Here is a 25987-nt window from a genome sequence, read left to right on the forward strand (position 1 = left end):
TGGTCAACACAGAAACCAAACACAGCATCCTGCCACCGAACACTTTTGAATGGGAAACTTGGACCAAGCAATTCAATTTACTCGCAGCAAACGAAACTCCTAAACACAGCTATGGTACCAGGTCAGTCCGTTTTTTACTGGGAGACTCTGGTTACCGATGGGATTTCACTATCGCAGCTGTACACCAAGCGATCCTAGGGGCGGATTTCCTGAGGGCCAATAATATACTGATTGATGTGTGGGGTCGCCAGTTAGTCCATGCCTCCACTTTCCAGACATGCCCGCTCTTGCCTAGTACGCAGCCAGCCCTGCATGTACAAACCCTAGCTGCAAACAAATTTGTGAAAGTCCTAATTGAATTTCCCCAAATCCTCACACTGGATTTTCATTTGAAAACTTCGCCCCACAATGTCTGATGTTACATGACGACCAAGGTACCGCCCATCCACACCTAGGCGAAACATCCCCTCAACTGTCTACAACAGGCTAAAGATTAATTGAAAATCATGGAGGAGCTGGGCATCATCAGGCAGTCCACCAACCCCTGGCCATCTCCCCAACATATTGTCCCTAAAGCAAGCAGGAGTTAGCATCCATACAGCGGCTACTGGAGGATAAACAGTGCAATGGTACCAGGTCTCTACCCGATAACAGATAATCAGGATTTCGCCACAAACCTGCATGGGTAATGGCATTTTTTCAAAGTAGACCTTATGAAAGGCTACCACCAAATCCCTGTACACCCAGATGATTTGCCTAACACAGGCATTCTAACCCCATTTGGATTTTTTGAATTCCTGTGGATGCTGTTCAGTTTGAAAAATGCGGGACAAACTTTCCTATGCTTAATGGATGCAGTTTCCAAAAACCTCCCCTTCATTTTTGTCTACCTGGACAATATCCTAGTGGCCAGCACTATAGTGAAAGAGCACAGCCAGCACCTCAAATTCTAATTCAGGAAGCTCCGGGATTTCAGCCTTACCGTCAACTCGGCCAAGTGCAAATTCTGTAAGAACACTATTGACTTTCTCGGGCACAGAGTCACATCCACCAGAGCAGCCCCATTGCCAACTAAAGTACATAACTTCCCAAGGCCCTCCACCATCAAAGGTTTGCAAAAGTTTTTGGGCATGGTGAACTTCTACCACCGTTTTGTTCCCACGGCTGCCAAGATATTATGCCCACTTTTCCACCTCTTGATGGGAAAACAAAAGCTGTGACTTGGACACCCGAGGTAGAGACAGCATTGCGGGAAGCAAAAGAAGCACTAGCTAAGGCAACAATGTTAGTATACCCACACATGGATGCCCCATTGGCACTGACATCGGACACCTCCAACACAGAAGTAGGAGCAGTCCTGGAACAGCGAGTTAACAACCACTGGCAGCTATTTGCCTTTTTTAGCCTCCATCTGCAGACCCCAAAACTTAAATACAGCACCTCTGATTGGGAAATGTTGCCACTTTATCTGGCTGTGAAACACTTCCACCATTTCCTAGAGGGATGGCAATTCATTGCATTTACTGACCACAAACCCCTCACTTTTGCCCAATCGAAAATCTCGGACCCATGGACAGCGAGACAACAGCAGCACCTGTTTTTTCTTTCAGAATTCACCTCCAACATTCGACATTTGTTCGGCAGACGCCTTCTCCGGACCTGAGATCAGCTCCATCACTGGGAGCCTGGACTTAAAAGCATTGGCCACAGCCCATCAGGAGGATGCAGAGGTGCAAGCTTCCCAGATCACAATTACAGGGCTCCAGCTGCAAGAAATCGAAATGGGCCCAGAGAGAACCACACTGCTCTGCGACTTTTCCACAGGTAAAGCCCAGCCCATAGTACCAACAGCGTGGCGCAAAAGGCTTTTTGGCCAGGTACATGGGCTGCCGCACCCATCAATATGGACGACAATCAAACTTTTGGCATCCAAAGTTGTCTGGGATGGATTAAAAAAACAAGTCTCCCAGTGGGCAAAGACCTGCCTGTCTTGACAAATGGCCAAGATCCACTAACACACAAAGAGCCTGGTACAGGACTTTCCCCCGACCACCCAGAGATTCCAACACATACACATTGATATCGTTGAACCTCTGTCTACATCACTCGGCCACAGATACATTCTCACCATGGTTGATTCCAGAAGCCACACCCATGGTCGATTTAACAACCAAAACTTACACCAGGACTTTCTTTATCTTCCTGGGTGGGGTACCAGTGCTTATTACCTTCGACAGAGGTGTACAATTTACTTTGGCACTGTGGGCCAGCTTGTCACAGCTCTGCAGCACCTGACTCTATTTCACCATGGCGGACAACCCACAGTCCAACGTACTAGTAGAGCATTTTTGCAGACATCTGAAACCGGCCTGGGTGTGCACGACTCACAGGACCACAGTGGCTGGAGGAACTACCCTGGGTGATGCTGGGGATAGGGACTGCTTCAAAAGAGGACTTGCAAGCTTCGTCAGCCGAGCTCATTTATGGCACGCCCCTGTTGGTGCCAGCCGACATTCCATAATCTCCTGCCAGAACAAACTCCACAGCATCGGACGAACTTCAGCACTTGCGCCAGCGACTAGGAGCATTGGCCCCAATTGCAGCCACAAGACACAGCTCAGCACCCATGTACATACCAGTGGACCTCGACTCAGTGGACTTTGTGTTTGTCTGCTGCCCGATACAGGGAACACAGCTGTAGCGTGCTTACATTGGTCCATACAAAGTGCTGAGAAACAATGGATCCACCTTGCTCTTGGACACTGGGGACGAGCATAAACTTTATATCAAGGACCAACTCAAAACCACCCAAGTGGACACAGCCGAGCCAGAGCCGTTTCCACCGCTGCGTCGCCGTGGTTGTCCGCCCAAACAACCCAAGACTCAGACTATTGTACCGGTGACAATTCTGGCAGGGGTGGGGGGGACTTCATGCTCAAATCGCCCCCGTGATTCCAGCTGATCACGCGTTCCGGGCATCCGCGATAAGATGGCACTGAACCCCCTTCATCTCAGAGACGAAGTCAGCAGATGGGAATGCTTCAGGAGCATCGTGACATTACTTCCAGTTTCAGGACACCAGGACCAGAAATTACATAAAAGTTGCCTGTAAAACTGATTAAAGCAGTTTTGCTTGTAGCTCTGCTCTCAAGGTCCCACAACAAGCATCTTTTTCATTGAGAAAATATTGTCCATTCATTACAAATAGCTCATTCTCTTCTGTTGATTACAGACATTTCACCTGGAATGAAATTAAAGCACTACCTAATAAAAAATACATTAGCATTTCATTAGCTGCTTGTGAACCAGCACCCGATCTCATCAGGCAACTAACAATCTGTAGAATGAAAGAGCTTTTCATTAAACCAGCCAGCCTCAGGTACAAGAGAAAGGGGAGGCATCTTGAAAACCATCAGATTAATTACTTTTCTTTGGGTGGGGCTTGGTTACACAGCAAGATCCATCCATATGGGGGACATTTATTTTTAAAAAGGAACATTGTTCAGAATCTCAAAAAGTCAGTCGTGGAGCTATATTGCACAACAGGGCCTTTGGCCCAAATGAGCTATGCTTGCCCATCCAAGCAGGCCTCATATCCCTACTTCAATTAAAGATTTAGAAGATGTGGCAAGACCTTTTGCATTCCCAGTGAGAGGTGGACACCTGTTCTCGTTCCAAAACAGACCTTCCATCGTTACTACAATTCTCTCACCAGTATTCGGAAGCGATGATTTCATGGAGAATAAAAGATCACACAAAAATTGAGGAATCAGGAGGTCATCTCCACCCTGTGTTCTAAATCAGGAGTGGCGAAAATCAGGCAAACACCCCCAAAAAAAAGTGTGGGGGAGAAGTAAAGGTGAGAAGGTAATAGGTTGGTTGTGGTAGGAGGGGGAAGAGGAGAAAGGAGCTGAGTGGTGATGGGGGAGGGAACCGAGAGCAGAGAAAGATAAGAGTTCTGATAGAAGGAAAGGGGTGGGGAGCTAGAGGAAAGGAGTCAGAGGGATAAGGAAAGAGAGACTCAGAGGAGAGGATGAGAGGAAATTAGAGGTCAACATTGATGCCATCTACCTGGAGACTGCCAAGATGGAATACGAGTTGTTCCTCAACCTGGCAGTACCGGTGGCCATGGACAGAGAGAAGCACCTGTTTTCTCTGGTTACAGAGACCAGTATCAGGGGCCAGTCATACACAAACATGCTGGAGGAACTCAGCAGGTCATGCAACATCCACAGGAGGCAAAATGCAGTTGACGTTTCAGGCCTGAGCTCTTGTTCAGGAGGCATTCCTGAAGGGATAAGGCCCGAAATGTCACCTTCAGGCTTCCCGGTTTGTCTGCAGTGACCAGACTGCCAGCACCAAAGGGTAAAAACAATCTCCTGGATGAATTGAGCAGGTGGAGGAGCATCTGTGGAGGAAGATGGACAGTCAACATTTTGTATCAAGAGCCTTCCTTTGCCTTGACCCAAAACTTTGACTGTCCATCTTCCTCCACAGATGATGCCTGACCTGCTCAATTCCTCGAGATTTTTTTTTTAATTTGATCCAGTTTCCAAATCCTGCAATCTCATAAGTCCCAGCACATGGATTAGAACACAACAGCACAGTACAGGCCCTTTGGACCTCTATGTTGTGCCAACCCAAATATTCCTTTAAAAAAGTACTAAACCCTCCCAACCCCATAACCCTTTATTTTTCTTCCATCCGTGTGCTCATCTAGGAGTCTCTTAAATGCCTCTAATGTTTCAGCCTCCACCACCAGCCCTGGCAAGGCATTCCAGGCACCCACAACTCTCTGCATAAAAACTTAACCCTGATGTCTCCCTCAAACTTTCCTCCCTTTACTTTATAAATATGTCCTCTGGTGTTTGCTGTTCCTGCCTGGGAAACACGCGCTGAGTGTCCACCCTATCTATGCCTCTCATAATCTTGTAGACCTCTATTAAGTCTCCTCTCATCCTTCTACCCTCCAAACAAAAAAAAGCTCAGCTCTGCTAATCTTGCCTCATGATATTTTCCAATCCAGGGAACATCCTGGTAAATCTCCTCTGCATCCTCTTCATTGCTTCCACATCCTTCCTATAATGAGGTGACCAGAAATGAACACAATACCAGAGATTTGTAGAGTTGCAACATGGCTTCTTGACTCTTGAACTCAATCCCTCTATTAATGAAGCCCATCATCCCATAGGCCTTCTTAACTATCCTTTCAACCTGTACAGAGACAGAGAGGGATGTTATGGATTTGAATCCCAAAGTCTCTCTCTTCATCCACACTGTTAAGTATCCAGCCATTAACTCATCCTTCTGGTTTGTCCTTCCAAAATGCATCACCTCACACTTATCCAGATTGCCACTTTTCTGCCCAACTCTGCATCCTGTCTATATCCTCTTGTAACCTTCGACAGCCTTCAGCTCCATCCACAACCCCTCCAATCTTCGTATCGTCTAGGCCATTTATTTTTTAAAAAATCACAAAGAGCAGAGGTGCCAGAACAAATTTTTGCAGTAATCCATTAGTCACCATCCTCCAGGAAGGATACTTTCCTTCCACTACAACTCTGCTTTCTAACTTTTTATCCACAAAGCCAAGGTTTCATGGATCTCATGCCTCAAGACGTTTTGAATGAATCTCTCATGGGGGACCTTGTCAAATGCTTTACTAAAATCCATGGAGACCACATCTACTGCCTTACGCATCCGGTCCCGGGGATTTATCAATTTTTATGTTCTGAAGAAGATCCCTGCAGATGGGAGGAAGAACACCTCATCTGGGCACCCTCCAATCAGATGGCATTCACATCAACTTCTCCAGTTTTCGTTAAACCCCTCCCCCTTCTTCTCCACCATCACTCTGTCTCTCCCGCTTCCTTTTTCCCTCTGTCTCCTTTCACAGAGACAAAATCAATTCTCACCTTTCCTCTTATCATATCCAATTAACACCTTTTGTTTTGTTTGTCCGCACTCATTCCCCTACCAATCTTCAGTCTTTTATTCTGACACCTTCCTGTTCTTTGCATACATCTTGAAGGAGGACTCAAGCTCAAAACTTCGGGAATGAGTCTTTACCTCCTATGGACGCTGCAAGACCCCATGCATTTCTGTGTGTTTTTACTACAATCACAGCATCTGCAGACTTTAATGTTTCACATTGTTGAAAAGAAAACTGGTCTCTAGACTCAGGTGGGGCAGATAAAGGTGGGGAGTTTAAACCATGACACTGGTGAGCTCCACTCTCCCTCCTGTTCTCATGTCCAGGGTCATAATGAAATGGCACAGACCAATATCAGTTGAGATCTTTAAAGGCGGAAAAATTAGTATGAAAACAGTGCCAAAGATCACAGAAGGTCCATGAAGCTTTATGAGTAAATTACTTTAAAAGTTATTGAAGCCCACACAAAAATAAAAACACATGCTGCCAGCAGCCAAAATAATGTGGCAGTTGCTCACATATTTCCATATATTGCAGGAGTCCATTCACCCCATCAAATTTATGTTGGTTTTCAGAAAAAAATCTTATCAACCCTTCCCCATCCTTATTTACCTGTAATTATTCCCTATCACATCCTCATCAAGATCTCCAGTCCCCAACCCACCTGCATCAGGGGCAATTGACAGCAGCCAATAAACCAGCCCACTTGAATGCCTGACCTTTACCTCTGAAGCACCAAGTCCGTCAATGTCCAAGGGAGCTCTCAATTCCCATCTTGAATCCTCTTGGTGACTCATCAACAAAAGCCCCTTAGGAGTGTGAACACAAAAGATTCACCACCCACTGCTCATCTCTGTCCTGAATCGGCACACCATCACTCCGAAACCTTGTGTGCTGGTTGGAGGCCTTGCAGTCTGCAAAAACCGTGAAGCCTGCAACAATTTTGGATGTCTCTAATGAAGGGTATCAGTCATGTCCACAGTGCACCCAAAACATCACAAAGACCTTCCAAGTGCATTTTTCAAGGTCTCTCCCACACACAGATGGTTAAAAGTGACATTTACAAATTTGTTGCCACATTCTATGGTTAACATTCTGTTCAAACTTACAGGCAGTAAATAACTGTTATAATTTAATTTGCTCTGTGGAGTCATGTTTTAAAACTATGTGCAAAAAAAAAAAAACAAAACTGGCAAACTTTCAGCAAAACCCCCTTGCTAGGATGTGCCATTTCACACAAGGGAGGTGGCCTTTCAACCCATTCTCTCTATGTTAGTGAACCAAGCTATCCCATTCCCAAGATTCCACCATTCAACCATACTGGAAACAATTTGCAATAAGATATCAACCCATAGGTCATAGGCGGAGACCCACAGGGAATTTGGATGTATGCCAGGGATTGATACTCACGGAATTAATGCAGGCCAGTTCCTTGTTTAGTAGCCAAGGCAACGAGAGCTTCCCTTCGCCCCTGTAGCATGACTGAATCCTCTCTTTTATCTTCTCTTTGATCTTTCTCAACGTGAACAGGCAGAGAGCAGACTCCCTGGGTGGCTTCGCCCTGTTTTTCTGTCCTTGGGAGAAGACAGTGAAGAGGATGTCCTCCTTCTCAGAGATGCCCAGGGAACGTGCCAGGAACTTGCCTGGCTGGGCCAGGTAGGCGTCTTGAATAAGTCGATACTCCACACCATCCTTCAGGCATCCAATAGGAAACTCAACATAAGAGTAAAACTTGGGATCACCCACGCATAGCCGAACAATCTTCGAGGTGAAGAACTGCTCTCCACTCGAATCTGGAGAGGTCAGCTGGGTGTCAAGCTGGAGAGTCAGGTAGTAGACGAACTGCTCGCTGCTAAAGCTGTAAATGTAGTAGATGTCAAAGGCCGGGAATTTGGAAAGAGTGTCCGACGGAATCTTCAGCTGGGAAGACACAAACTCGTCCTGGTAGACAAAGCTGAACATCTCTGCATTCTCCTCGTTGGCCATGAGCTTGCGGCTGGAGAGGGTGGGAAAGTATTCAGACTTCCCGTCGATGGGGGTCCCGATGAACAGCTTGTTGTTGGTGCCATTTGGCCCCGCAATGATCACACCAGACATAGTGCCTGCTTCGTGGACGCTAGAGAGGTAGTGCTCCTTCCGATGGTGGGGTTCACCCAGCTTGAAGAGGTCATCTAATCGGAGAAATTGGCAGATACCCTGGAAAGCGCTGCCGCAGGCAATCAGCCGGTTCTGAGTGTAGTCAATCAACAAGAGCTTATTGATGTTGCGGGTGGGTGTGAGGGGGTGGGGGCAGGACTGCACGCTGGGCGGCGGGTAGCACCGCTTGTTGTCATCCACGGGCCCCGTCACGTGGGACCTCAGCAGGCTCAGATTGCCTGCCAGCTTGTAGATCCTATTCACGGCTCCAAGGTAGACCACCCCACTCTTCTTATGGACGGTCAGGTGGGTCAGGCTGGTGTCCGAGATGTTGAAGGTCCTGAAGGGGAGATGCCCCAACGTCGCTGGGGCGACCAGCGCCAAAAGGGATGCCACTCCGAAAGTCCAGGGGCAAGCGGCCCAGCGGCCACCACAAGGCCACGTCCTCGCTTCCAACCCTGCCATCTCTCCCGCCGCTCGAAAGGAGTAAACCCTGCAGGATCGCTTGCTCGGATTCCTTCATCTAGGTCATCCTCCCACCAATGGAGATGATGAAAGCTGTAAGGGAAAAAAAACCTTGTTAGCAGTGCGTCACCTCTGAGAGGGAGCAGGCATAATGAAGAGGAGAACAGGAACACTCAATGACTGCAGAAACCCTGAGCAAACAAAGAATTACTGTAGCAACTCAGCTGATAACAGCTCAGAGACAGGGAGATTATTTTCAAGGCAGGTGAGACTAGAAATGGAGACGGAGCCTCAATATTTAGGCGAGTAAACTTGAGAGATGAGGAGTAACTGCTTCTACCTGAGAGCGGTGAATCGGTGGATTTCTCTGCCCAGGGAATCAGCAGAGATGGCCTCATTGAATGCATCTTAGACACAGATTTTTTTTTTGCAAGAGCAGTTATTATTAGGGTCTCCCTTTCCTCTACTAATGCCATTTACCAGGAGCATTGCTTAAATAGGACTTCCATCCAATGCACAACATCTTTGACCCACTACCATCAAGAAAGAGAAGGCAGAAGCATTAAGTCCTGGAACGAGAGGTTGGGGAATAGCTTCTTCCTGCAGGCTATGAGATTAATGAACAGTATCCTGGAACCAAGTAAATCCCAATTTATATATTTATTTTAATTGATATCTTTATGTATATATGTGATGATTATGTGGTGAGTGTGTGGGGTCCGGAGAAGTGCTGTTTCATCTGGCTGTATATGCACAGACGATAATAAGCTTCAACATAACTTGGGGGTCCAAGGAATAGGTGGGTTGGTGGATCAGCTCTGCTATCTCACTGACTGCCAGAGCAGCCTGGATGGCCTCCTAGCCCTTATGCTTTCATCATGGTGAGACCTCAGTGAGCCTAGGTACTGCTGTGCTGCACCAACAGAAACCTCACAGCTCTGGTGACACAGGTTCAATCCCACCTTCTGGCACTATCTGCATGGCGCTTGCATGGTCTCCTTCTACATTACTGAAGGCAGGCTGGCATAATGGGGTGGTGCGAATTGGACCCAACATTGATGGCTGGTGAGAGACTTGATTGATTGGGCATTCAGGAGCAAAAAAGAACAGGTCATACTGTCAGAAAACAGAGGAATGGGATTGCTCTCAGAGCTCACTGGGCCAAATAGTAAATATAATAACCCCCCCCCCCCACCGTTTGAAGTTGCGTGCAATGTAAATCAAACCTTGGTTAGACTTGGGGTGAGTAATAAGGTTTGGCAGGAAAGGGGAGTGAGTGAAATGATCCACCATGGAGGTGGAAAGAAAGGCTAAATGGCCTGCTGATTCTTATTCTTATACTGCCTTATGGTGAGGATAAGGAGGCATTGGGATGGTCCCAGGGAAGAAGGGCAACACAATGCCAGAAATGCTGGAGTGTACACAAGAAGAAAGGACGGAGTGTGTGGGGGGGTTTGCACTTCTCATTGGAAGAGGCAGCTGAGGGGCTGACTTACTCGGGGTCTTTGAAACGATGGAAAGTTTCCCTCGAGTGATACAAAAGGAATATTCCCATTCAGGGAAAAGAATGGAACCGAGAGGGCATCAATGAAAGATAGCTTCCACATCATCCAGAGAATTTAGAAACGTCATTGTCTATTGCCAAGTCTTTTTGGTTTCACTAGGATAACTGTGAAAGTTTGCAATTATTTTCTCTTTAATTCAAGTATATTATTAGTAGTACCTGTTCAGTTGCAGCAAGTAAGAATTTCTGTGCTCATGTACTTTATCAAAAGAGCTGAGGACTTGGGATTCACTTCACAAGGAGGGATTGAAGAGAACTGAATCAATGCATTAACTTAGGATGCACACACAAAGGAGAGAAAAGGAAACAGTAGCTTATGCTGATAGATACGCGACCCAGGTTTGAATCCAGCATTGCCTGTAAGGAATTTGCACATGACCTGCGTGGGTTTCCACAGGGTGCTCTGATTTCTTCCCACCCTCCAAAACTGTACAGGGTTTGTAGGTTCATTGGTGTATTTGTGTAGCATGATCTTATGGGCTGGAAGGGCCTGTTACTGTGCTGTCTCCAAGTTTAAAACAAAATTAATTTCCAAGCAGGAAGTTCATGAAGAGACTCAAGTGGCAGCCTGACCTAAATGAACCAAATGCCTATTTATGTTGTTTCTGTCCAACACCTTCAACTTCACACTAATGCAGGATAGTTCCTGTTCCACCCCATACACTCGAACGCTTTCATTGCTTTTCCAACCTGTCTTGCAACACTAACTCGCCCACATACCCTGAGATTTGCGCGACATAACACAAGAGACCGCAGCAGGTTGTGAACGCAGCTGAGGCCATCACGCTCACTTCCCCTCACCCCGCCCTAAATGACTCAGTCTACACTTCCACCTGCCTCAGAAGACCAGCCAACATATTAAAAGAGCCAGTGGAATCAATTCGCAGAAGATTGAGGATGTGCTGGGGAGGGCAAAATTGATGATAGTGGAGGGGAAAGCACGTTTTTTGAAGAACAAAGTCTTCTCGAATGATCTGAAATGAAATATAACTGTGGGAGTTGGTGGGTTTGTGGAAATGTCTATCGAGAGTTTTTCTTCCAAAATCAAAACAGAGGTCGAGAAAGGGGAGAATGTACTAGAGATGGACCAAGTGAAATTTGAGGTTGGGGTGGAAGTTGACAGCAATTTCTGAAGAGAGGGGATATCTCTGTTTCATTAAAAGATTTGTCTCACCCCCAGCCATACTCGCTTCTCCCTCCTCCAATTAAGAGGAAGATTTTGAGGTCACACCCCACCAGATTCAAGACTCCTGAATGGCCCTCGTGCTAGTAAAATTACATTGTCTTCACTCTATTCTGGCTATCTGTTTCTCTGTATTGTTTTTATTCATCTACTAGGTATGGGATTGTTTGCAAAGTCGTGAGAATAAACAAATCAATTTACACAAGGGGGCATGGTTTAAGGAGTGAAACAAGAAAATTGCTGTGATTGCAGTTAGTGCACAAAAATGCGGGAGAAATTTTATGGCAGGAGCATGCAGAAACAATAGGTCTACCAGGACACTTGGTTTTGTGGATCTTGGGTAGGGGGTAAAACTGAGCAGCTTGGCATTAAAAAACAAGGTTGGAAACTCCAGAAGTGATGAGGTCAGAGATAGTGAGCGAGACAGTAGCTTGATGTTCTTTGGTGGGGTCCTGTTCAAGAGGCAAGCAAGTGGAGATGCTTGAGAGCTATTGTCTGGCTTCAGTAAGGTAGAGGTCAGTGCATCAGACTCTTGCCTGCAGGTTTGATAGCGAGATTGGAATTGGTGCAGAGAATGGAAGGTAGAGTGATCCCAGGGAGTGAGATTAGAATTATAGATACCAGTTCAGTGGGGCAAAACTAAAACCTAGTTTTAAGGTGCTTGGGAGCAAGTATTGGGGGGTGGGGGGGAGGGAGGGTTGGTGGGGGAGATGGAGATGTAAGTGGGTTTTCCCTCCCCCACACAAAAGTCCATGGAATACGCTGCCGGCACTGGTGGTGAAGACAGGTAGAATAGGATCTTTTAAGAGACAATTAGATCGGTACCTGGAACCGAGAAAAATGTTAAGATGTGCAATAGGGAAATTCTAGGCAGTAATTAGAGTAGGTTATTAGTTTGGCAGAACACTGTGGGCTGAAGAGCCTGTACTGTGTGGTTGATTTCCATATTTTATGTTCAACTTATTTTCAGATTCTGAACCTCTTTCACAAATGTTCCCTCTCATTTATATTGCTACAGCTCAGATTTATTCAGGAAACAATAAGGCAAGATGGAGATAGCCCTGTGAGACTGAGAGGGACCCAGTGTTGGAGGAACTAACAGCGATAGTAAGGGGGGGGAGGGGGGGGGGTCAAAGTCATGAAGACACAACTTGGCAGACAGCCAGGTCCGAAAGAATTTGCGTTCAAGTCGACGACCCACAATCTTGATATGTTTTTTAGCTGCTCACATATACTTGTTGGGTGAAACCTGACCCTGCATCAATCACCACGAGGCTCTATAAATAATCTCATTCATTTCCGGTCAAGGAAGCACAAGACAATCCTGCTTTCTCAGGGGACTATGAGATAATGTCACAGCAATGCTCAATAAAAATCGAGCCCAGGAATCACTGTAAAATGCAAGGGAGAATCAAATTTTGCTTGCGTTGCACCTCAACAGAAATCTCAGTTTTCCTGCACTCATTGAGAGAACTTCCAAGAATAAGATACAAGAATCAGTACTGCACAAGGAAAGGAAAAGGTTGGATAAACAAAGAATTTTTGGAAAAACTCAGCGGGACAATTTTGTCAGGACCCTTTAATAGGATATACTTGGGTCATTTTCTCTGGAGAGGAGGGTGAGACGTTAGAAGTTTATAATATTATGAGGGGTAGAGTAGACAGTCCAAATCTCTCTTCTCTACGGTAAAAAAGTCACAGATTAGAGGGCAATAATTAAAGGGGGAGGATAGGGGAAGGACAGGAGTCAGTTTAAGGGACTTTTGTGTATTAAACTACAATCAGTGTCTGCATATTTTTTTGTTTAACTCTGTTTAAGGGAGACATTTAGGACAAGTTTTCCTTGAACAGAGAATGGTGGGTGAGTCAAAATGGCTTCCAGAAATGGTGGAAGCAGATTGTAGTGTTTAAAGCTTTTAGACCGACATGAATATGTAGGCAGTGGAGGACAAGAATCACATGCAGGCAGATATTTCGTTCAGTGTGGTGTCAAGTACAGATGAAGAGGGCCAAAGGGCCTGTTCCTGTGCTCTTCTGCCCTATGATCGAACAAGGAATGTGCAAAGTTCTTCTAGTTTAACTTCAAAAGGAGAATTTACACTTTGACCCTCTCTAGGACTGGCCTGGAATAGAAAGGAATTGGAGATTTGGACATTGATACCAGCAAACTTCAGTAGGGAAAGAATTCAGAGGCCTTAAAAATCACATAGGGAAACAAAAGCCAAAGCTACAGAAATGTTGCTCTGGGACCATCAAAGATGATCCACAATGAACCCGTATTGAGGAAAAAGGGTGACTGACAGTAAATGGGAATGAGGAGCTGAAGTAACAATTAGATCAGGCTAATTTATTGGAATCTCCAGGATTGAAGTAAGGTAGAGCTGGGAACCACAACTTCTGGAAACTGCAGCATTACCAGCAGATTAAACCTTCAGCTTTTTTTTTTAAATATTTTTTTATTTTTCACACTGTGAACCACATCAACCAAAATGTATACATACGTTTCTCATTAAATATACACAGTGGCATTTTCTCCCCTGCCCTCCCTCCCCCCAAGATTAAACCTTCAGCTTTGAGGAAGGGTGAGGCAGAGCAACCCATGCACTAATTTCCTGTTGCACAAGTATTCGTAATATGAATGGCTGACCAGGGATGGATGCTTTCCATTTCATCCCAAGGCCCTGGAAAGCAAAAATTTGCCAGAGAGACTGAACAGATCACGCAGCATCTGTTGGAAGTAAAATGGATAATCGAAGTTTCGGGCACAAGCCTTTCATCAGGAAATTCTTGCTTCCACTTTCCACAAGTCAAAGGGGTAGCCGTAAGTACCCGCATGTATTCCAGCTATGGCTGCCTTTTTGTTGGCTACAAGCCTACACAGACAAGGTTCCTCAACTCTTCCTCTGCTACATTGGTGCTGCCTCCATGATTATAACTATGGATGCTGCATGACCTGCTGAGTTTCTCCAGCTCATTTGTGCACTGCATTAATCCCAGGTTGCCTTATTTAACTTTCCAAGTCCCCGTTCTTTCCCCGCAACCTTGCAAATGTTTCTTTTATTTGCAAGCATTTGATCAGGCTCTTTTCAAAGTTAAAGACTAATCTTGGGAGGCATGAGCTCTGGGACAGAAGACCCTTTTACTTTGCTACATCTCTAATCTGTCTCTCCTCATTTCCTCTCCATCCATTTTGCCACTTGGATCAATCTGGGTTCAGACTCGAACTAAAACATTTTAAAATAATAAAACCAGCCGCAACTTGTAATTTTATTTTTAATTTAGAGACATAGCACAGTAACAGGCCCTTCTGGCCCACGAACCCAATCCACCCAATTGCACACGAAACCAATTAACTTGCTAACCTTGTGCATCTTTGGAACGAGGGAAGAAACCTATGCAGGTCATGGGGAGAATGTACAACCTCCTTACAGACAGCACTGGATTTGAACAAGGGTTGCTGGTGCTGTAATAGCATAGTGCTAACCGTCCAATTCTCTGAGAGCTGGTACAATGGCTCACTGCTCAGAGCAGCCAGCGAAGTGACTTTCACTGATTCCCTCAGCGTCAATACAAGGGGGCACTTTGTTAAAGGACACTGAAATGATCAAAAGGAAAGATGATTTAGCCCTGTGGGGAGTGGGGGTGGGGGGAGAGAAACCAAAACTGAGAAATCATCCAAGGAAACAAGGAAGGACTTGGACCACAAGACAGGAATGGAATTGGGCCACTCGGCCCATCAAGATCATCCCACCATTTCATCATGGCTGATTTACTAACCTTTTCAACCTCATTCTCCAGTCTTCTCTTCATAACCCTTCAAACCACAATGTTTGACCTAATGAAACAATTAAATATTCCCTACCTCACACACAAACCTAATTTTTTCTTGCATCCCTGTGCCTATCTAAGAGTCTTTTAAATGTCCCTATTGTGGGGGGGGGGGGGGGGCGTGGCAAGATGGCGTAGAAGAAAGACGTGTATTCCACCTTTCCCCAGCTGGATCACTAAATACCTGGTTTTTAAAAAGCATAAAAGTGGTTAAAAATAATATTTACAGTTGTTTAAATAACAGTGATTTATGATGACATCTAATGTGAAAAAATTTAAACCTCAACTTCAGAAAAAATTACCATACGTGAAGCCGTGCACGCAGGCGCCATGGCCGACAAGGGGACCTTGCTGGGTGGCCCGGGGGCACACAGTGTAGCGTGGGATACGCTCCTGTGCATCCGGTGGCTTTGCCTGGCTTGCGTGGGGCATCCCGGGTCAGAGAATTGCTGGACAAAGTATGGGCTGTGGGGGAGCCCGAATGCCGGCGTCCCGAAGAGGTCGGGGTGCCGATGTCAGATGTCCAGACCCACAGGCGTTCAGCTAAAGGATCTATGATGACTGAGAAAGAAGAGGAACTTACCTTATTGGAACTTGCCCAGGAGGGGGAGCCTGTAGTTAAAGGAGATAGATCTTAAAAAGTGGAGGTGCAATCTAGAATGGATTCAGTGTTTACTGTTTTGGAAGGGATTGCTTGTCAAATGCACAATATGTCAAAACAAATATCAACTCAGGTGAATCAAGGATTTATGGAGATGAAAATAAAAATGAATACTTTGTGTGATGAAATGTCAACTGTGAAACAGGAAATGACTGTAGTTAAGAGTGATATTAGTAGATGTATAAAATCAGTTGATACTATGCAAGATAATTTTAAGAAAATTGAAACAGCCTTTTCTAGTGTCAAAATCAGGTGGAACGTAATAGAGAAAAAATGGAAAAAGTAGAAGGATCTTTTGTAGATTGGGGAATTCAAAAAAGAGATTTAATAAAGAAGATTGATTCATTGGAAAATCAAAGCCGAAGGAATAATGTGAAAATAGTTGGTCTTCCAGAGGATCTTGAAGGTCCCGATCCTATAAAAAATTTTAAGCATTGGATCCCAGAGGTGCTGAGTAAAGAGCTTTTTCCTGAAGGCTTGGAATTGAATTGGGCTCACAGAGCTGAGAAGAAAACCTCTTCCAGGACAAACACTGAGAGCAATCTTGGTTCGTTGTTTAAAATACTAAGATAGAGAAATGATTCTACATATGGCAGTACAGAAAGCACGGCAGAGTCAGTCTCCATCAATGGTTCAAAATAACAGAGTGTTTTTTATGCTGATTTGATCCAAGACGTTATTAGAAGACAAAGAGAATTTAATACGGCCAAAGCTGTTTTGTGGCAAAAAGGCTACAAGTTTGCTTTTCGTTACCCTGCAATTTTGAAGGTTTTTTATGGAAATTTTCAATCTCAATTCCTTGAGAATGATCATGATGCTTTGCTTTTTGCTAATTCTTTGCCAGAACTGTGAAGAAATGGGTGTTCTCCTCCGTTGTCTCCTGAGTAGTCTCCTAAGAGGAGGGCAAATGGAAATGGAAATGGACATGGGTATGGAAAGAATGGAAAGTATGGAAAGAAAGAAGAGTTGACACAAAGTCTTCTTGATGTTGAAGATCTGGAGCAGTCGCTGGGCTTGGAATCATTGGGCTGAATATATGGACTGTATTTGATTGTGTTTAATTAAATAATATGTATCTGGCTGGGGGTGGGTGGATGACACTGAAAACTTTGATAGTCATCTGCCACTAGTGTGTTTACCACACCCAGATTTTTAGGGTATTACCATCTTTGCGTGGTTTTGTTTGTATTTTTCTGGTTTTTTGGGGTTTTTTTTTGAAGAATTATAGAGAGGAGCATTATTTTATAGTGTGTAAATATATTAGTAGACAAAAAAGATGTCTAAATTGAATTTTGAAACTTTTAATGTTCAAGTATTAAATAATCCAATTAAGAGAAAGAATATTGGCTTATATAAAAAAATGAAAATTGATATTGCTTTTTTTACAAGAAACTCATTTGACTGAAAAATAACATTTGAAATTGAAAAGAGATTGGGTTGGTCATATTTTTTCTTCTTTTAATTCTAAGGCAAGAGTAACGATTTTGATTCATAAAAATTTACCATTTGAATTGGAATCTTCAGAGGGGTATGCTGGCAGAGTATTAAGATTGAACTTTAAAATTTTGCTGAATCTTGGACTTTGCTGAATCTTTATGCCCCTAATATAGATGAGCGGTTTATTTCAGAAGCTTTTTTACTGTTTACTCAAGCTAATAAAAATGTCTTAGTTGGTGGTGATTTTAATTGTGTTTTAGAACTATTTCTTTATTAAATGTGGATTATAAAATTATAGCGAAAGTATTAGCTAATAGACTTGCTAAATATTTACCCAAATTGGTACATATTGATCAAACAGGTTTTATTAAGAATAGAAATGCATCAGACAATATATTTCGATTAATTATTTTGGTCAACGCATATCAAAAGCAGCCTAACCATCCTATGGTGGTTGCATTAGATGCAGAAAAAGCTTTTGATAGGGTCGAGTTGGATTTTTTATTTACAGTGTTAGAGAAATTTAAATTTGGCCCTTTTTTTATTTGTTGGGTTAAGGCTTTATATGCGAACCCAATTGCTAGGGTGGTGACAAATGGACAGATTTCTTTACCATTTAAATTGACTCGTTCAACTCGATAGGGCTGCCGTTGTCACCAGCCTTGTTTGCGTTGGTTATTGAGTCATTTGCTCAGGCTATTAGAAAAAATGAAGAAATTAGACGGATGAGTGTTAAGAATGAAGAATACAAAATTAACTTATTTGCAGACGATGTGTTGGTATACTTGACGGAACCGGAACAGTCATTGAAACAATTGCAATAGTGTTTGCTGAAATTTGGAGAATTATTGGGATATAAAGTTAATTGGAATAAAAGTGAAATTTTACCAGTTGGAGTGGGAGATTATTCTGAATTTAAAACTATTACAAAATTAAGGTGAAAAGTAAAATTAAATATTTAGGTGTGTTTATGGATATTAATTAATAATCATATCAATTAAATTATGTACCTATATTAACATGGATTAAAGCAGATTTGATTAAATGGAAAGATCTTCCATTAACTTTGATTGGCAAGGTCAATTGTATTAAAATGAATATTTTTCCTCGAATTCAATATTTATTCCAGTCAATACCTTGTTTACTTTCTAAGGGCTTTTTCCAAGGTTTGAATAAACAGTGAGAGAGTTTTTATGGAAAGGTAAATTAGCTCGAGTGGCATTGCATAGACTAACATGGAAATATACATTGGGCGGACTACAATTACCACATTTTCAAAACTATTATGAAGCAGCCCAGTTAAAGTTTATTAGTAGATTGATGGATTTAGATCAGCCTCCTAGCTGGGCTAAAGTGGAGATGGCGTGTATTTCTAGGGTTGAGATACATGAATTTATATTTCGTTGGAATTTGATTTTGTTACACCAATATGATATGCCGATATTGAAACATTTCTTAAAGATTTGGATAAAGAAAAGTGTTAGGGTCGAAAGATAAATTATCTATTTTAACTCCATTGTATAATAATCAGCTTATTCCTTTTTCAATGTTTAATAATCATATAAAGATTTGGGATTCTAAAGGTATAAAGACAATACGATTGTTTTGTAGAGGGGAAATTTCTTTCTTTTAATCAATTGAGAGAAAGATTTGATATACCTGTAAATTCTTTATTTGCGTATTATCAACTTAAGAGCTTTGATAAAAGATAATTATGGTAGAGAGATAATTTTACCTACTTTGTCGAGAATTGAATCTTTGATTTCCTCTATACCAGCGGTTCCCAACCTTTTACTTTCAACTCACATACCACTTTAAGTATTCCCTATGCCATAAATGTTCTGTGATTAGTAAATAATTGCTTAAGGTAGTATGCGAGTGGGAAGGGAAGGTTGAGAATCACTGCTCTAGACCCAATTATTACTGAAATATTTTGCTTGAGAAAAATTGTCATTGGCTCATTTCCTTTGGAGTTATGAAACTGAACATAAATTAATTTGGAATAATTAAAACAGTGGTTTTCAAACGTTTTCTTTCCACCCCCATACCACCTTAAGCAATCCTTTATTAATCACAGAACACTTCTGGGATAGGGAATACTTAAAGTGGTATGTGAGTGGGAAGTAAAAGGTTGGGAACCACTGCTCTATACCGAAAAAGGGTTATATTTCAGTTATGTATAATTTGTTACAAGATAGTATGGATAAGTCAGATTGGGAGAAATCTAAACTTAAATGGGATTTAGTATTTATTTTTTCCGAAGATGATTGGGCGAATATGTGTCAGGACATTGTAGTTAAATTGACTAATGTAAGATATGGAATGGTTAACTATAATTTTTTACATCAATTATATTTGACCCCGGAAAAGCCAAAACAAATATGGGTTTAGTAATTTGGATTCTTGTGGCTCATGTATTGGAGCTTTTCTACATGCTGTTTGGACTTGTGTTAAAGTTCAATCATTTTGGCAAGGTATTAAAGTAGCTTTGGAAATATTATATAATTTTGTATTACCGCTAGATCGAACCAATTTTTTTGTTGGGAAATTTGTATTCGTTAAGGGGAATGGGATTGGACAAAATTCAAATTGCTTTTGTACATTTGGTGTTATCAGTAGCGCATAAATGTGTTGCTAGTACTTGGAAAGATGATACTGAGATTAAAATATCATGTTGGCACAATGAATTGAAAGTATGTATTGTCATGGAAAAAATTACTTTAATTTACATGATAATTGTTCTTCTTTTGTTCGTAAGTGGTCGCCATATTTGAAATATATGCATTTAGATATACTTTGAAATGTTATTAACATTTATAATATTTTATTTTTATATATAATTTTTTTTTGCTCCCCTTAAGGGAGTTGGCTCTAAGGATAGGAGGTTGGGATGGGTGTTAATGTAAAATCTTTTTTTTTCTTAATTATTTCAATACTGTATGTTGTTTTTATTATCTTTTAAATAAAGATTGAAAAAAATGTCCTTATCATCCAGCCCTGGCAATGCATTCCAGGCACACATAATTCTGTGTTTTTTAAAAAAACTTACCTCTAACGTCTCCCCTAAAATTTCCTCCCATCACCTTGTACAGATATCATCTGGTGCATGCTACTCTTACACTGGGTAAAAGTTGCAAGCTGTCCACCCTATCTATGCCTCTTATAATCTTGTTACCTCTATAAAGTCACCTCTCATCCTTTTTAAATCCAGAGGAAAGCCCAAGCCTGATTAACCTCACCTCTCACGACACGTTCTCCAATCCAGGTAACATCCTGGTATATCTCTGCACCTTCTCCATATCTTCCACACTCTTCCTGTAATGAGGTGACCAGAACTGAACACAATATTCCATGTGTGGTCTAACCCAAGTTCTATAGAACTAGAACTTTACTTCATGATTCTTGAACTCAATTCCCCAACCAATGAAGCTCAACAGATCATAAGCCTTCTTTACTATCCAAAATTCCAAGTAAGCATCATCCTGAAGCCATAATAATTCCACATGAACACACAGTAAATGCTCCTCTAACCTGCCTTAAATATTCCCAGTGGGACACACTCATTTTTAGTTATTGGAATATTACCCCTACTGAACAAAAACATTACTGACAGTTTCTTACTAACAATGTAAATCAACCATGTTGGTCTGGGACTGCAGCCACAGATAGAACAAGAAGCACAATCTGCTGGATGAACTCAGCGGGTCGAGCAGAAACAGTGGGAGAAAAAGAATGGTCGTCGTTTCAGGTCAAACATTTTGTCAGTCCTGATGCAAGGTTCCAGCCCGCAATGTTGAACCTTCTCTTTCCTTTCACTGATGCTGCTCAACCCATTGAGTTCCCCTTGCAGACTGTATGTTGCTCCAGATTCCAGCATCTGCTGTCTCTCCAGTCAAATGAGAAGGTCAGGTCCCAAACCTCAAAGAGTTGGATATTTATGACAGTTGTACAGCTAACTGTCTATACCCCCAATTGCCCCAGGGAGCTTTACCTGTTCGAGTGGTACATTTCACCCATTTTAAAAGGCTATGGTTTCAACTCACTTGAGGTACTTTTACATAAAGTCCAGGCCAACACAGCCAACAGCAAAGTTCCCAAGAGAGGTTCAGGTGGATTCAAGGGCATGGGAAGAAAATGGAATCAGTAAGGATCATGATGGAGCAGCTTCCTTATGCATCAGATCTGGGCCACTGGGCAACGTCAACTCATTTCCATCATCAAGGACGCAAGTGAACCAGATTTCACCGTTAGCACTAACAAAACTCTTTTGTTCCTGTTTGTTTAATAAATTGATTTCCCAGTAGTCATGGTGGGATTCAATAAGTCTCCAGGTTCTTGGTCCAGTAACTAACTGCTGTGCAAACATACCTGTAATTGTACAAATCTTTCACTGCATGGCAAGATAAGTCAGTTAAAAATGCTCAGGGGCTCTTAGCTTTATTACCAGAGACCAAAGACAGAAGTAAATTAAAGTGCACCTTTATAAATCACTGAAGTCTCCTCACTGCACCAATCTTGGATCTCACGAGAGTGCAGAATGTTTTGCCATAAGTGTGAACATAAAACATTACAGTAGGGTACAGGCCATTCAGCCCACAACATTGTGCTGATCTACAGAAACCTACCTCATATCAATGCTCCCTCATAAACACACAACTCTTTTTCTTATATCCTTCTGCATACATTTCAAATGGCCCTATTGTACCAGCCTCAATCACTATCCTCAGCAATTCATTCCAGGCACCCACCACTCCTGAGATTTAAAAAAAACATCTGACATCTCCCCTAAGCTTTCCTCCACTCACCTTATACAGATGTCCTCTGCAATTTTCTATTGTTGCCCCAGGAAAAAGATGCTAGCTGTCCAACCTATCTATACTCCTCATAATCTTACACTCCTTTACTGAGTCACCTTCATTGCTCCAAAGAGAAAAGCCCCAACTTTTCAACTTTGCTTCATAAAGCACGTTCTCCAATCCAGACAATATCCTGGCAAATCTTCTTCGCATCCTCTCTAAGACATCTACATCCTTCCATTAGAATGTCGCCAGGAAAGAGGTAACAATCTGTAACATTTGGCCTGCACACTGTTGTGAAATCAGTAAGCTTTGTCCAAACGTGGACCTTCTTTGCTATAGTGTTGTAATTCACGACTTCAGAACAGATTGTACTTGCTGGAGTTTAGAAGATTGAGAGGGGATCTCATAGAGACATATAAAATTCTGGCAGGACTGGACAGAGTGGATGCAGATGGGATGTTTCCAATGATGGGAAAATCCAGAACCCAGGGCCATGGATTGGGGATAAAAGGCAAACCATTTAGGACCGAGATGAGGAGGAATTTCTTTACCCAGAGGGTGGTGAATCTGTGGAATTCATTGCCACAGAGGGCAGTAGAGGCAGGTTCATTAAATATATTTAAGAGGAAATTAGATATATTTCTTCAGTATAAGGGTATTAAAGGTTACGGAGAGAAGGCGGGGACGGAATACTGAACTTTAAGATCAGCCATGATTTCGTTGAATGGCTGAGCAGGCTCGAAGGGTCGAATGACCTACTCCTGCTCCTATCTTCTATGTTTAACCCAAATCCAAGGGACTTTGGGAATGACAGTAGGGTAATTTGGTCAAGGATTATAGGGACCAGTTTCATGAACCTCAAATTACATCCACCACAATTTCAAATGATTCCCCCCCCCCCACCCCCCACTGGTGTGGTCGGACACTGTTACATTACAGGACCAGGAAGCTAGTTTGTACAAGCTCTACAGAGAGGACTATTGTAACATCAACCACAGACTGCAGTCTGTTTGCGACACAAACTACAGATGACTTGTGGTCAATGGGCTCAACCAAGCTGTGGGCGACGCAGTCAAAGGGCCCTAGCAGGCTGCAGGCTCCTGTGAACCAGATATCGGAACCAGGTTCAAGGGGGTGTCAAGGGCAAGAATGGCTCCAAAGGGCCTCAGGCTCTGAATGATTCCTCATTGTGTCTGAGGTTTGAATCTGGAGCTCGGGTTGGCAATGCTTTGAACAGGAGTCTGTGTGGCTACAGAGGCTGTGGGAGCGCTGGAGGCGAATCCACAGACACTCAGCAATTCTGAAGGGATTTTCTTTTGCTTCTCTTTATATTATTGGTGCCAGGCAATGCTTATGAAGTTTCTTAAGGCAGTCAGAAGTTGAATTATGTCATGTATATTACATTTATATGTATTAATTCATGTCAATAAAAGGAATCATGAGCCACGGGACATATATTGGTCCCAACCACCAGAGCAAACTTTTCTTCTATTAAACCACAAGGGACAAACCTCACTGTTGTTGATGCTGCATTCAAGTATCCAGAGTTGGAATATGAATCCATGAACTTCTCACTCACATCTCACGCGCTGAATCACCTGAAGCCTCGCGATTCCCCCAAATGAGGCTGTTTTGGAGAGCATTATGTAACAATGCATTAAGTCCAAAGGAAACCAATAACTAAGAATTTAAAACTTAGAAATATAACAACGAATTGGCTATTAAAGACACGAGACTGCAGACGTTGGAACCTGAGATAAAAAATATCCTGCAAGATGCAGTGGGAAAAAAAACCATCGGGTTCTGACCCAAAATGTCAACTATTTTATTTCTCCCACTGTGGCTGCTCAACCTGCCAGGTTCCTCCAGCAGGTTGTTCATTGGCCATGGAGCTTGTTCGGGATATGAAGCAGAATCCCACCCATCCCCCGCCCCGATCCAGAACTGCAGCCTCATACCCCCAAAACATAATGGTGAGTCCCTCTCCCTATTTGGCCAATGAGTAAGAAGTCTCAAACCCAAACCCTTCAATTGAAATCTACGTTCCTCAATCAGTGACCCCTCCAACAATGGAAATAGGTTGCTCTTCACCCTGATCAAGCCTCTGGAATTTTTTTTTGTTGACATGCCTCATTTATTCCCCTTTTAGATTAAAATAGCCGCAGCTTAGGCAAGTTTCCAAATGACTGAACTTCCCCAACCCTGGCAATATCCTCACAAATCTCCTCTAGACCCTCGCCAGTTCGGTCACATCCTTCCTGTGGTGACCAGGGATGTGTTCAGTGTTCCAGCTATGGCCCCACAAGTGCCAAGTGCAGTTCATTGTCCAAGATCCACACTTCACAGAAAACCAAATCCACAACCCGAGTAAGAGGATTATAAAATCCAGAAGAGATGTGGATAAAGTGAATGCTCACAGCCTTTTCCCTACCCCCACCAGGAGAGGGAAGTCTGAACCGAGAGAGCATGGAGTACAGATGAGAGTTTTAAAGAGGAGCACCATTTTCCACACAGAGGGTGGTGATGGGTAGGTGGAACAGGCTGCGAGGGGAAATGGTAGAGGCAGGCACAATTACATTTAAAATTTAAGAGGGACTAGAGGGGCAACTTTTTCCACCCCATAAGGTAGACTGCCTGGAATGAGCTGCCAGAGGTAGATGCAGGTGTAACTTTGACCTTGAAAAGACATTTGAACTGGAGGAGTCACGTGATGGAGTAGTGGCCGGACGGTGAACTCCAGCCCTCTCCAGAAAAGTCGGGAAAAACAAGAGAAAACACAAAGGCACAGAAATAAAAGTTACAGAAAAGTGAGTATAAAGGTGGAAAGAAGATGGCGACAAAAAAAGAAAAGTCGAAAGCAACGGTAAGAAGAGAGGAAGAGAAGACAAAGGAGGAAAAAGGTGAAGGCCTTACCTGTCCGAAGAGGCCCGCTGCGGAGAGAGAAACCCGCTCCCTCAGGTCGGTAAATAATGGACTACAAAAATGGCTCGCAGAGCCGAACAAAAGTGCGCAACCGCGCATGCGCGAAGTTTCGCGCATGCGCGATGCGAATGAAAAAAAACACACCGACGGGAGGGGGGACCAGCTGGGGAGTCGATCTCCACAGCCGGCAACGACAGCTGCAGAACACCTGCAGCAAGAAGAGACCACAGAAGACAATAGAAACAAGATAGAAGAGGAGGAAAGGGCAGCAAAGAAACAACAGATGGCCAACCCAGAGGAAGAAGAAGAGGAAGAGTATGGTGAAATAGAAGAAGAAAAGAGAGGCAAGGTAAAGGATATACTTGCTCTTATTAGAGGATACATGGAATCATTTAGAGAATGGCAAACACAGGAATTTAAGGATTTAAGAAAAAGAATAAACAACACAGAAGAGAAAATAAATAAAATGGAGATGACCTTAACAGAAATGGGAAAGAAAATGGACAAGATGGAAGAGCGGGCAGTAGCAGCAGAAATGGAGGTAGAAGACTTAAAAAAGAAATTGGAGGAATCTAATAAAAAAACTAAAGAGACACAAGAACTACTAGCTCAAAAAATAGATACAATGGAAAACCATAACAGAAGAAATAACATAAAGATAGTGGGCCTTAAGGAAGATGAAGAAGGCAAGAATATGAGGGAGTTTATAAAAGAGTGGATCCCTAAGACCCTAGGATGTCCAGAACTACAGCATGAAATGGAAATAGAAAGGGCACATAGAGTATTGGCCTCTAAACCACAACCACAACAAAAACCAAGATCTATTGTAGTAAAATTCCTAAGATATACTACAAGAGAAAAGGTACTGGAGAAGACAATGGAAAAAGTAAGAGAGGGCAACAAACCACTGGAGTATAAAGGACAAAAAATCTTCATTTATCCAGATATAAGTTTTGAACTCCTAAAGAAGAGAAAAGAGTTCAATACAGCAAAGGCGATTTTATGGAAGAAAGGGTATAAATTTATACTAAAGCATCCAGCGGTATTGAAAATATTTATT

The 25987-nt window shown here is 42.9% G+C and overlaps 1 protein-coding gene across 8 annotated transcripts in view; it reads right to left on the reverse strand.

Annotated features, from left to right (window-relative positions):
- Positions 1–25987, reverse strand: part of LOC138763359 (plexin-A1-like) — a 339669-nt gene that overhangs the window by 256236 nt on the left and 57446 nt on the right. For 6 of the 8 annotated variants that reach the window (XM_069937350.1, XM_069937353.1, XM_069937354.1 and 3 more), the window contains exon 2: positions 7343–8626. In XM_069937350.1, coding sequence (XP_069793451.1) covers positions 7343–8533 — 1191 coding nt within the window. In that variant the 5' untranslated portion in view covers positions 8534–8626. Of the gene's footprint in view, positions 1–7342; positions 8627–15691; positions 15721–17819; positions 17903–25987 lie in introns of all 8 variants that reach the window. The other 2 variants (XM_069937351.1, XM_069937352.1) reach the window with 2 other exon arrangements.

This window comes from Narcine bancroftii, chromosome 5 (genome assembly GCF_036971445.1).
Source record: "Narcine bancroftii isolate sNarBan1 chromosome 5, sNarBan1.hap1, whole genome shotgun sequence".
Classification (NCBI taxonomy): Eukaryota; Metazoa; Chordata; class Chondrichthyes; order Torpediniformes; family Narcinidae; genus Narcine; species Narcine bancroftii.